Source organism: Magnolia sinica, chromosome 2 (assembly GCF_029962835.1).
Source record: "Magnolia sinica isolate HGM2019 chromosome 2, MsV1, whole genome shotgun sequence".
In the NCBI taxonomy this organism is placed as follows: Eukaryota; Viridiplantae; Streptophyta; class Magnoliopsida; order Magnoliales; family Magnoliaceae; genus Magnolia; species Magnolia sinica.
In genome coordinates, this window is record NC_080574.1 from 111,068,926 (window position 1) to 111,082,781 (window position 13,856).

Genomic DNA, 13,856 nt, shown 5'->3' on the forward strand with positions numbered 1-13,856 from the left:
AACAACAATCGACAGGTGGAGGTCCACTACATAGATATTGGATTTCATTTCACCATCACTGGGAGTTTCATGGATTTGTTTGAAAGCCTTACATATGTTCAGGCAGATTTTGCTCTTGTAGGAGCCAATAGGGCCCACCTATGATCAACAATGACAATTTGATGGGAGGAATGCTTGGTAGATTTGGAACATGTGCCAAAAGTATCCATGAAAGGGTAATCACAACCAAACAATTAAGGGCATACAAGATGGACGGTAAGAGTAAAAATCGTTTTATGACTCATTTCCACATGTTGCTTGGCTTTATTTTCAATTCTCCTTGGCAATATGTAAGTAACTAAATCCTCAACCATCTCATGGCCAACATTATTTTGAGTCAGCAAAAACCTTTGGATCCTCTTTTTGAAAGGTATATTAGCTCTCCGTATTATGCATTGAAAGGCACAACTCCTAATCTTTGCAAATCATGGTGTAACATGTCAATCTCCAAGTCTCAGTGAGTGGATGGTGTGCCTGTTTTTTCTTGTTTATTTGAGAAGCGCAGTGCAATATGTAGGCTCAATATTGAGGGAAATGATTGGTTAATATTCTAATCCATTGAAATTGGGATTGTCTACTATCCTTTTCAATCTGGCATGCTTAAGTCTTTTGTTGATATTGTTAAGAAAAAACATCCATAAATTCTTGCGAGTTTTATGCTTGAGTGGAATACAGTTTTATTTATTTATTATTTCATACTATTGTAATTGAATTGATTTTACATCCATGTAGGGCTTAGAGTGGAAGGAGAAAGTAGAAGAATCTTCAATTAGAACAATGTCTCTAAGCTTAAAGACATTGTTTGAGCAGTTTGCAGTGGAAGTTGAGCCTAGTACCTCAGAAGCATTGGATCAAGAGAGAGAAGAAGTGTTTCTAGATCTACCAAATGAAGTTACCCAAGCAAGGTGGTGCTTGTAGGCTTTAGCAAGAAGTGTTCCCAGATCTACCAATTAGCTAACGAATCATGAATGCCTTCATGCAGTCCTTTGTGCTTTGTAACATGATCTCCAAGAGCACATAGCTCTGAAGGCATTCTGTCTGCATTTGCTGAACACAAGTATTGCAAATAAAATTCCTCGGGCTTGGTTTCAACAGAAATTCTCTCCCATTTGATCAGGTCCTTTAGAAGGGGATCAGTCCATTCATGCTTCATGACTTGAACAACCAATATACAGTGAGAATTGGCTATTGAAGCATCAAATCATATGTTGTATATCCCGCAAGGAAGCTCATATGGTAAAGGAAGTAGTGAGATTAGAAATAGCAATCATTAGCCTTTTCCCCATAGCTGAATTCTCATGCATGAGGTATAAGATGAAATTTTTAAGAGGTATGTACTTTGTATATAAAAAGGGTGCGCCCACAAGTACAGTTTGTTGGCAACAAAAATTGCTCATTTGAACATTGAATATTTCCTTGCTAGTTACACTGTTTGTCGAAGATCCTGAAATTTGATATGGGTTACAGGAATTTGGCTATCCCTAGAAGCTCTTCTGTAACTAGCTTGTCATTTGTTAATTCCATTTCTAATGCAAGTCAGCCTAAGTGACATCTTCTTACAACTGGATGGAGTGTGTTTGTAAGTGCAAAGAGGCTTGTTGCAGGTGATTCGGTCCTTTTCATCTGGTACGCTGATTCAGAATCCTCATGCCACTTATGTGATGCACGTAGCATTTCAATCTATCATGTCATATAGTTTGTATCTGACTCTGAAATATATTGCTTTTGTCATCAGGAACGAAAAGAATCAGTTACTCTTGGGAATTCGGTGTGCTAATCGGCCACAAACAGTCATGTCAGTTTTATCAAGTGATAGCATGCACATAGGGCTCCTTGCTGCAGCAGCTCATGCGGCTGCCACAAATAGTCGTTTAACTATTTTTTATAACCCAAGGTAGAATTAATGCAACTCATAAAACTTGAATGTTGTACATATCATAACAAATATAAATAGTTATGTATTATTTTGTTTTACATTGTTTTTAGGGCAAGCCCATCTGAATTTGTCATACCTCTAGCCAAATATGCTAAAGGAGTCTACCACACCCGTGTTTTAGCTGGCATGCGCTTTTCGATGCTATTTGAGACAGAAGAGTCGAGTGTGCATCGGTAAGTTTCATGCTCAAAATGTCTCTCTTTTGTTATTCCTCCCATTTGAACTTTTTTATGTTGTTTTTTGGAATTTCACATTTATCTATGGCAGATATGATATGCCTTTAAACTATTTGATGTTTAAGCCATGCAAACTTCCATCCACATGTTTTGTTTTTCATTGTATTGGCCTTTTATGCTTGTATATACACTTCACACTCAGTAATAATGTCATTCCATTATGCCTAGGTACATGGGCACAATAACTGGCATAGGTGATTTAGATCCTGTTCATTGGATTACTGGTCTCTCCTTCTGATGTTGTTTCACTGGTAATAGCAGGAGATCTCTCTTCTGCTCTTTCTTTTTCTACTCTACATTCTAACTTGAATATCAGAAGAAATGTATTATGTGATGTTTTATAGAAAGAAATTTGTGTTCAACCAGCAACAATCTGCACGAGGCCCGACTTAGTTATTCTAAATTGTTGATCTGGTTGACCTCATAGGAGATGGGTCATGCTCCAATCTAATCCCCACCAAATGATCTTAGAAACTGATGAAAATGGACAACTACAACAAATTGTCTAAATTTAACAGAGTCAAGTTGGATAGTTAGGATCATCCAGCCTGGAAGATTTTTTGGGGAATACCATTACATGGGCTAATCATATGAACATTTCAATCACCAAAAAACTAGGGTACATGTACTGTAAGACTCGTATCCTAGACCGTACCGTTCCACAGGCTTCCGCGGTCCTCCCGGTCAAATTCTGACAACCCTCGACCTGTATCCGACGTTTGCGCGCGATCCTAAGTCGAGACCTGCATACCGAAGTCTACTCGACTCGAAACTTGTATCTTAGCGACCGTGCCGTCGCCGTGACTCGCGCACCGATCCGATACCTAGGCTAGGAGTTGTGGGCTCGCATTCATTTTGAGGAAAATGCCGTGTGTTGCTAATTTTGAGGAAATCTTTACAGCATGTCCCATCAATCAATCAATCAATCAATCAAGTCAAGTACATTCCATACCTCAAATATAAGCAATCCATCCCTCCTTTTTCCCAAGTCAACTCTCTCTTCCCCTACCCATCCCTCTTTTCCAACTTTCAAACTAAACCTAACCTATCCATCTCCTTTCCTTACAACACTCATCCCATGTCATCCCATCACTCCTCTCTCTCTCTCTCTCTCTCTCTCTCTCTCATTCTCTAGCAATTTTCCAAATCCCATGAGAGCTCTAATGTCCAAGTTCCTCTCTCCCAAATGCTAAGTGTGGCCCACCTTCTCATCTCTCATCTCAACCTTCCAATCACCATCAACCTCCATCAAAAGTGAAGGCAAGGAGTATACAAGTCCAAGGAGCTGAAGGAGTGATATAGGTGGGTGATCCACCGTTGATTTCAAGTTTTGGGCCCACTTGTTGTGGGATCCACATTGATGTATGCAATGTAAAGAGGGGCCCATAGTGGTAGGGTCCCTCTATCTCATCGTTTCTCTTTCTCTCTCTCTCCCTTGTATGAATGGTGTGTGTAGCCTATCATGAAGTAAGTATTTCATCCATGCCATCCACTGAGTGGCCCACATGGCAATCTATTTGGACGGGCCTGATTGAAGGAAAACATAAGTATCAGTTTGATCCAAGGCCGATGTGGGACACACGTGTGGAACCACCATGGCATATGCATTAGCTCCACACCGTCCAGGGGTTAGGATGGTGAGGCCCACCCTCATATTGATGTGGATTAATCCTCGCTGTCCAGAGCATCCAGACCTCTTGGACGCTAGACATGTATTATATATACATGATATATGTTATATATTTATATATATTATTATAATATATATTATCATAATATGAGGTGGGCCACACATGTGGACCCACCATGTAAATATGTATGAGATCTCCACCGTCCAGAACATCCAGGGGTTTGGACAGTGGCTCTTTATAATTTATATATATTATATTATATTATAATATGATATATTATATTATATTATATGTAAGGTGGGCCACATGCGTGGGACCCACCACTCACTACAAGAAAAGGGGGCTTTAGCCTTGGTTCTTCAAGTGAGGCTAAAAGACCTTTTAGCTTCAGTTTTCTCGAAATGAGGCTAAATCAAAATTTTAGCCTCCATTGTTTCCAACTGAGACTAAATCCAAAATTTAGCCTTGGTTGCCTCCAATTGAAGCTAAATCTATTTTTAACCTCGGTTCTCAACAACCGAGGCTAAAGCCTTTAGCCACGGGAATTTCAGCGTTGGTTCTCAACAAATGAGGCTAAATCCAAGCCTCAGTTACAAATTGAGGCTAAAAATGTTTAATTTTTTTAAATATTTATTTAAACTACTGATCCATTCATTCAATCCACTCATGAAACAATCAATCATGAAAGCCATAATACTAATAAAATAGTTAACAACTTAATCAAACAATCAATCTCACTTGTTTACTATTTAAAGTTTTCAAAACAAACTCAGTCAAACTATTACACAACATTAGGTTCCACAAATAATAAAAAGTCACAACGCAAGATTTGGGTATGACTTTTGCTTGGCTGATGAACAACCACAGCTTGCTCGGTTGTCTGAAAGCATCTGCAAAGAAGAAGAACTCGCCATTAGCAATAATTTATAGTGGAGTCCATATCGACAGTTCAGATTGCTCCACTGGCATGTCCCTGGCTCCTAATTTTACTTTTAACAGCTCTAGAGGTTTCTTTCTCAGCATTTAAATGTCAAAAAAACTTAGTTACCATATGAAGTCTAAAATAGACTTGTTTGACACATGTACAAGCATATGGATATCTGAGCAAAAACATATGAGAGCAAAAGAGAAAGAAACCTTCAGTGATATTGAAATAAAAGGGTAGCAGAGAGCTGATGTAGGACAGACTTCACGCCCAATCTCCATCGTCTCTTCAATTTCTTTTCTATGAGCTGAAATGAGAACCTCTTCTTCCTACACAAGTGAAGCAAGAACACAGTTCCAAACTTTAAAAAAAAAAAAAAAAAGAAAAAGTGAAAACATTGCATACAGAAAATGCCTTATGATAACTTGCTACAGAAAAATTAAGAAATGACAAAAAAGAAGTTTGGAGTGCAAATAAGCCTACCTCATCAAGTATTGCATTGATTTCTCCATCGTGACTTGTATGAGGTTCGTGCTCATATTGTTTTGGTGCAACATTGTTCGAGCTAGAATCATACACAGGCTATTGCTTGTAACTGACGGTGGGTGGATTAGATACACCATCTTTCTTAGTCCAATTGCTCTACTTTTCATATTTTTCTTCTCTTGAAACTTTTCTGCGAAGGGACACCTTCTGCACTTTCTCATCCTCTGCTATATCATATGAGTTTTGAGCAGATGAAAATGGTTTATTACTAATCGAACCTCCAAAGCCATTTTTCACATCGACCATCTCCCTATCTAGAGAACTAGAAGTTTCCCTGCTTTCCTCCCTTCCGTTAAAGGGGTAATTTGTTGGGAAGCTGGAAGAGTGTCTATCAAAGTCGGTAGTATAATTGTACAAAAAAATTTCTACAACTCTCCGACTCGGATCAACCACTTTATCCTCTTGGTTTTGGTCAAAAGGATCCTCTAACCACCCCCCCCCCCCCCCCAGAAACAGGTAACAACGATGCTGATGAAGATTCCTTGCCAGCAGTGGGACCTGGGACTGGATCCTTTTCAGCATTACCACTCTTGGAGAGGCTTTTAACCCTATTTGCACAAATGTTGTCATTTATTAAAACTTGACTTCTACATCATCACTGCAAAAATATATTAAATTAGTTTTGGTTCAAAATTGGAATGATCATACCTATCAGCATATCTCAAGGTATTAACTGTATATTCGCAGGAGCCTGCATTTGGGGAAATGCAAGAAATCATGAGTCCTCGAGTTGCCCACAAAAGAATCACGAACCACCTCTATGAATTTGCTCCCACGAAATGGGATATGAATCTGATCATTGTCAAGAGCACGGATACATTCCTTTACTACCAGAAGGCTCTTATTGATCTTTGCTCCCTCAATTCTGCAACAAGAAACCAATAAGAACTTCTTACTACCAAAATTCACTCCTAGCATCACATAAGACTCGATTACCCACACGAGACCAAAACATGTTCGTTGCTTCCAATTCAAGCATCAATGACTGGCACAATCATTCGCAGAACGTCTTGCAATAAGACAGAAACATCAATATTTACCATGCTAATTTCCTTCTCTATCTCAGTTAGAACAGCATCAAAATCATTCTCAATGCACTTAAAGAATGATTCCAAATACCTGTAGAAAAAATTGACCAAAATAGAAGTAAAAAAATATGACTTTCTAACTGGAGAATATAATGACCAATAACATGAATATTTAATCAACTGAAAGGTGGTCCTTTAAAAGTACCTCAATTAGTTGACATCAGATGAATCATCCACTAGTACTAGGGCTAGTACAAAATAAGTCCTCTCTTTAAGTTATAACAAGGACAACATCTTTTTAAAAGAATCCACATGCTTTGCCAAGCCTTCGAACTGAGAGAGAAATAAAACAATGTTCTAAATTTGCTCATGAGAAACAGAAGCAGGCTTTGTACATAGTTCCTCAATATGTGACTGTAATGCCCCAACTTTTCAGGACCCGAGTATATGGCCCGTGTCCCAAAAACCCGAGTGTTAACCTTAAAAGATGGTCAAATTTGAGTGTACATTTTTTTTTCAGTTATCAGAGTAAGCAAATAAGCGTAGTATGGATAAATCAACATAAAAGAAAATCTCATTATCATTCAAATATACAAGAAGCTGCCCATAATGACTTATACAAACCAATGTCTCCAAAATTAACAAATACAAAAATTACATGATCTAATGCATGAGAAATAGTAGAATGTAATTAAATTTGAGCCATAAGACCCCTCAGCTTCTCAAGGTAGATACAATCATGCAACCCTGACACTTGCACCTAGCTCCTCATCAGCCCAAACCTAAAAATCACTTAAGCCACCTGTGCTTCCTGTACGGTTATATATTTGACGGATGAGTGGCCAACTCAGTGTGAATTCTCCTCAAGATTACACACCACCATATTAGGTAAGCATAGTTATAAAGCAAAGCATACAAAATAATACATGATGCATGTCTTATTAGATGCGTGGATGCATGAATGCAATTATCGCCCCAAGGATGCTCATCCGTGCGAACAGTGGGCCATCACTCCTGTAATCATCGAACTTGGGAAACATCATCTAGTCAAAATCATCGAACCTGGAAAACATCATCCAGTCGGAACAATACGTACATCACGTACGATAGTAATAGATACTGGGTCTATGCCATGTATGCACGATTAGCCAATCTATTATTAATCCAATTACAACCAGCCAATTTAAATAAGCTCATGGTCACTACCGAGAGCACATGGCCTAATGTAGGCCAACAGCTCGGGCATAGGTCCCATACCACCATCTCCGGCTCATGAGACTACCATCTTAGGATGTTTATGAAAACTTGTCGAATAGTGGTGTAACGACCTTGGAATTTTTGTGCTAATCTTTCCTTAAGTAGTTGTTTTTGGGATAATTAGCGCTATACTCGATTACTTGTGAAATTCGCATCAATCACTTTAAATTATATCTGCATGGCTCTAAACCTGTAGATTAGTTAGCGCTACGTTACTCTGAAATATGAGATCCATCGCTAAATCCAGTTGTTCTGGGGAATTTTTGGAAGATCTGGATCGGACCTGGACCGCGCGTCGAAAGTCCGATGGCGATGATCTTAGGCTGTTGCGGTCACCGAGTTGGGCTTGACTATCTCCTCGAAAGTCAAGTCCATGTGATGTTTTGGGTCGATTTGTTTGAGCTCGGAGTGAAGAGTGTGAGAACGGTTGGAATTTAATAAGTTTTTATGAAATCTGAGTCGTGTCGCTTGCGCGATAATTTTAAGCTATCTGACCGTTGGATTCTGACCCAATTTCACCCTCTGATCAGGATAGTTGGCCCAGGCATATCCTAGTGCTTGTGGACCTGATCGAGATTCTGTGACTGTTGAATTGAATGTGGTCTGCCACGGCTGATTTGAAGAGCCGGTCGGTATGAAAACTCAGCTTGACCTAGATCCATGGTCAAGGAGGTTAAGTCCGACCTTTCGTGGTTATAGGTCCACCAGAAGTGCTTCGTTGGATCGAGAAAGGCATGCTTTGGTTATAACCTAAGTATACCTTGTCCCTGAGGTTATTTTCATCAAATATAGGCCTATTTGTAGTCCTTAAACCCTAGCTCTCTTTTAAATACGAATTTTCTCTAACCCTATCTTGGAAAGAGAGTGGAAAAGAGAGAGAAAGTGAGAGAGATAAGTTGGTGAATCATCTTGGATTCTTCTTGTTCTTCTTCATCTTTGAACCTTCACTTTGAATCGTTCTTCTGGCGATTCTGAGTTCATTTTGGGGTAAGTTAACCTAACCCTAATCTGTGTTAGACCTTAGAATAGTCTTGGTGTTGTTGTATCTCATTTTTATTCTTGCTTTAGGGTATTCTATCGCCGTTGACGAAGACAACTCGTCTAAATCAGTTCGATGTTCTTTCCTTGCTTAAGGTGCGGACTTTAAGTGTATAGGTTATGGTTTTCAAGGCTTTCAATGCCAGTTAGTGATTTATTCTTGTTATGGATGAGATTTCACATGCCAAATGTTGTGTTTACGTTACTTTCCTGATATGCATGTGTTATATTGAGATTTGTGTATTCTATGTGTATTTATAAAGTACCGTATACGTATAAAATATGCACTTATGTTTGCCATGATTATTTGTCATGTATGTATGCTAGATGCATGTATGACAACTCCTTGTAAAAGGAATTGTCTAAATGCATGTTCTTCAACATACGTCATGCATGTTGTTCCATGTATGCTAAGTGTTTGTAGAAATGCATGAATGATCTAAAGTGTAATTTATTACACTAATTGCGGGCGTTGAGAAGTGATTCTCAACACTCCTATTGATGTGCATGATTTCCTTTATGCAAGTTACATTCCATGTTATTTAAATTCAAGCATTACCTATGCTTACATTTATGTTAAGTTGAGATTCTTCAGATGCATATGTACCATGATTTAAGTTGTTGTTCCATTACTGTTTTTCATTCCATATGAATATTTGTTGTAGTGTAAGGTGTGTGGGACTATGCATTAGTCCAGGAAATTGGTAATTGACTCTATGTTCGTGGTTGAGGTTGCTTTCGCCACGTAGGACGTATTAGATGAACCCGAGCCGTATTAGAGTTGTCGGCAGTGGTTTGGCCACGCGGAGTGTTTGCGCACTCTATGTCGCTCAACTCAACGTGCGCTCGTGCTAGTCGAGTTCGTCAAGTAACCCGATTGTTCGATGTATATTCACCATGTATGTACTCTACTGCTTGAATCTAGGGTACCGAACTTACCAGTGAGATTCTAATAACCATGGTACCACGATCCGCTAAGACTCATGAGCCGGACATGGTGGTATGGGACACCGTGGTCGAGCTGTCGGCCTACGCTGGGGTGACGAGCCTCCCCGTAGTGACCAGTGAGCAACTAAACTCGTGAGCGGATTATGGTGGTATGGGACACTATATTCGTGTTGTCGGCCTACATTGATTGGTGACGAGCCCTTTGTAGTGACCTCGAGCATACCTGGATACCGCAAGAAGGTGACGAGCCGAATTGTGGTAGTAAAGGTATGAAAGGCGAGTATTGATTGGTGACGAGCCCTTTGCTACGACCTCAAACATATGATCGTATGAGATGTTTAGGATTGACGACCCTAGTATGGATTACTGTTTGGATGGTGATATGAGGAAGGTATCTTAGCTTCCCAATCCTGCTATATGAAATGGACTAATAACAACTTGGTAATCATATCCATGCACCGCATTTGCATGTGCTTTGTAGATGTGGTGCACTTTGAGGCGATGTCATGCGTAACGTAAGATGAAGACACTGAGGGTGTACGCGTGAGGGCAGGCATCATATTGTATACATCCTTGCATTAACAAGAGTACTTAGGATTTATTTAATTGTTCTGCTTTATCATTACTGTTTGATTGAACTGATAACATGTTAACCAGTGCCTTATTGTTCCACTGAGTTGATCACTCACTCCCACGTTTTTGGGGCGGTGTTAAACACCCACCAGACTCTGTCTTAGGTTCTGATGTTGCAGATGTGGATGCGACTTCTGAGACAGAGCGGGAGCTGGATGATGATGAGGCTGCGTTCTCTTATATGCAGTTTTCAGATGGGTTATAGCGAGCCTCGGTCTGATGCGCGGGATCTCTGGGATTATTCTTTTGAAATTTAAATGATGTAACTTGATACTTATAATTTTGTTAAATAACACTTTCATACGACCTGGCTTGTATATGTACTTCAGGGATTTACACTTGTACACATACTTTTCTATAAGTCTTCCGCTTGCTTTATTCACTTATCCCTGAATCATATCTATGTTTTGGCTTAATCTATTCCATGTTTCATGCACTAATACAGTCAACATACATCCATCATTAATTATGTTACATAAGTGATGTTTTGGAACTCGGGAGCTGAGTTATGCTCGACCCTCGAATTTCACGGCGTTACAAGTTGGTATCAGAGCATGATCTGGATTAAACCAGACCTGGGTTATGGTCACACACCGCACGTTGTTGCCACTTTAGTGTATTTGGGTGTGGGTCTATCATAGATTTTGTGTTTGTGCTCCGTAGCTTCTATCGGCGAAAGTTTCCTGAAAACCTTCGCCGAGATCGAGTCTGTACTCTTACCTGATCACACACAGCGACACAAAACCTTTCCTAGACCCTCTATTAATGAGTTTAGATGGTCTATCCTCCCTTTTTCACCTTTAAGCCTTCAAGAAATCTCTATTTGAATTAGATTTCTGCCAGAATGGCCCAATAGGCGTCAAATCATATAAGGGGCCGATCGGGGCATTTCCAGTGGGGCCCAGGGGGGACCCACACTTTTATGAGTATGGGGGACCAAGAGGGCCTCGCCAAAATGGTGAGGCATCGCCGGGATGTCCAGAGACCGGCGATGCCATTGCCAGTTCGGCGAGGGATCGCCGGTCAGCGGGCCGGGCCGACGCGGGCCGATCACTCTTAGGCCTAATGTGGCCCACCTCTCCATGGTTTTTCCTTTAAACCTCTTTCTTTTACCTATTTCCTTCACAAATCCCTCTCCCAAGCTCTTCCTTTCTTCAAAACCCTCTCCAAATCCTCTCAAATCTCTCCTAAATCTTCTTCTTCTTCCATTTTTCATGCAAACTCATCACCCCATCTTCAAATCTTCCCTTCCATTACTGATTTCTCTTTCTTTCCTTCTCATTTGAGCCCTTGCATTCTCCTTTTTAGATATTGGTTGTGTGGAAGCTTCACCATCTTCCTATTTCTCTCTTTCTCTCATTTCTCATGGCCCTCTTTGAGATTGTGACGACCATCTTTTCCATTTCTTCCCTTCTTTCCTTGATAGGGAAGAAGAGAGCCCCCGTGGATGAAGCCGGGCCGAGCCGCCCAACCCGTACACGGAGGCCGAGAGGAGCCGTCGCGAGCATGTCCGCCACGCGTGAATTCCAGACGAAGCGGGTCCTCGATCCTCGAGCTCCCGTTAGTAGGACTTTGTTGGCGGAGTTGTCGCATGGAGTCTATGAAGGCCGTAGAGTCCTTTTTGAGGCTCATGTTGATCCGCGGCTCTTTGGTGAGTTTTTCTTGTTGGAGCGCCTAGAAGGGGCTGGTTGGGGTCCCTTGTTCGAAGGCGAGTATCGCGTGAATGTTAGCACTGTTCGGGCCTTTTATGCCAATATTCTGGAGCCTTCGCTGGAGCCTCTATAGTTCAAGATTCCTTGTGGTAGCGGTTGAGTGGGTATTGTCAATGTTGCTTTGATATCCCGACTCCTGAAGGTGCCACTGGTGAAGTGCATGCCAGCGAGAAGAATGTGGACAGTGTGCGCGAGAGGGATCGTCGCACCCGATCTTTGTGTGGTCGTCTGGTCGAATGGCAGCCGAATAGGAGTCTTCTGGCTTCCTTCATGACGGATGACTTCCGTTTGCTTCACCACATCTTTACGTTCAATGTATATCCAAGGTGGAGCAATCGCAGCGAGTGTACGCGCCTGATGGTGGATTTCCTATATTAGGTAGGGCAGGAAGTAAAGTTGTGTGTGCCGACGTACGTCCTGCGCCAGATTATTCTCATCACTCGTTCGAGTAGAAGGACCGAGTCACTTCCATTTGGCCGCCTCATTTGCAAGATTGCACATGAGTTTGGCTATAGGCTTGGAGCTGAGAAGCCGGTTCCTGTTCGTCATATCATTCTGAGGACTCTTAAGCTGATGGAGGTTGGTTCTGGTCGGCTTGCCTCAGAGGGTGAGGCTGAGTCTGAGAGCAGTGATGAAGAGAGTTATGCTGAAGGTGGTGTGGAGTCTGAGGAAGAAGCAGAGCAAGACGAGGAAGAGATTGAGGCACAGGATTCGAGTGATAGCTCTCCTCCTGTGGCGCCAGAGCGGAGCACAGAGCAGACTGCCAGAGATGCCCGTCTTACACGGCTTGAAGAAGGGCAGGCTGTTTTACATCAAGATATGGTTGATCTTCGAGGCCTTATTAAACATAAGTTTAAGAAGGTGACTCGGACTCTGAAGTCTATCCTATGTTGCTTGCAGGATAAGGGTGCTCCGCCTCCATCTACTGATTCCGATGAGTAGCTGTCATCGTGGTCGTCTTTACTTTGTTTGGTGTTTTCTTTCTGTGTGTAGCCGTTGTTGGCTTGTAGTTGGAGTGTTGTAGTGTTGTAGTTGTGGTAGTTGTTTGTGGTTGTTGTAGTTGCTGTGGTTGTTTGAAGTGTTAGATGTTGTTGTTTTCATACTTTCCTAGTCGTGATTCATGTATTGCTGCACTACTTGTATTACGACGATTTTGATTAATGGAATGCATGTTGTTTACCTTTGGAGTTGTGTTGTGTTGTTGTGTGGATGGATTATGTGACTTAGAATCTGACAGGTTGCATCCTCTGTTGAATGTAGGGATGCCTCCTAAGGGTTCGAAGACTTCGGCCCGTCTCTCTCTGATTGAGTCGCTTGTTAGGGTTCCTCCCTTGAGCGATAGCCAGTCAGATCCGTAGGCGGGTCCATCTCGAGCCGGTGTTGGGTCGACACCTATGGCTCCTCCAGTCACACCCTCGGTTCCTGAGCCGAGCCGTGCGCCTTCGTCTGCTTCGCCTGTTGATAGGTTTGAGCAGATGATGCTATTGATGCAGCAGCAGCAGATTCAGCAACAGCAGCAGCAGCAGCAGTAGCAGCAGGAGTTCCTCTCTTCCATGGCTGGCATCTTTGCTTAGTCAGTGGGGGTGACTCCACCTGTTTCACCTATGCCTCCATCTGGGAGCGCCAGTGCCAGCGGCACTTTCGAGCGATTCCAGCGCTTGCGACCTCCTACTTTTGCGGGTTCTCATAGACCCGAGGAGGCCGAGTATTGGATCGACCGCATCTCTAAGATGCTGAGACCGCTGCACTGCTCTGAGGTCGAGCAGGTTGAGCTTGCCACCTTCATGTTTGAGAAGGAGGCCAGTCTGTGGTGGGACAGTGTTCTTTGCACTATCGAGGAAGGCTTTGAGTGGTCGTGGCAGGCATTTGAGGCGCGCTTCCACGAGAAGTATTTCCCGGTCACGTACCGACATGAGAAGGAGAGTGA

At 41.9% G+C, this 13,856-nt stretch overlaps 1 protein-coding gene across 6 annotated transcripts in view; it reads left to right on the plus strand.

Moving 5' to 3' along the window:
- LOC131237381 (auxin response factor 12-like) overlaps positions 1-13,856 on the plus strand; it is a 49,887-nt gene that overhangs the window by 2,474 nt on the left and 33,557 nt on the right. For 2 of the 6 annotated variants that reach the window (XM_058235101.1, XM_058235100.1), the window contains exons 3-4: positions 772-944; positions 1,157-1,644. In XM_058235101.1, coding sequence (XP_058091084.1) covers positions 772-944; positions 1,157-1,199 — 216 coding nt within the window. In that variant the 3' untranslated portion in view covers positions 1,200-1,644. Of the gene's footprint in view, positions 1-15; positions 718-771; positions 945-967; positions 1,667-1,774; positions 1,934-2,025; positions 2,149-13,856 lie in introns of those variants that run through there. The other 4 variants (XR_009167208.1, XM_058235105.1, XM_058235099.1 and 1 more) reach the window with 4 other exon arrangements.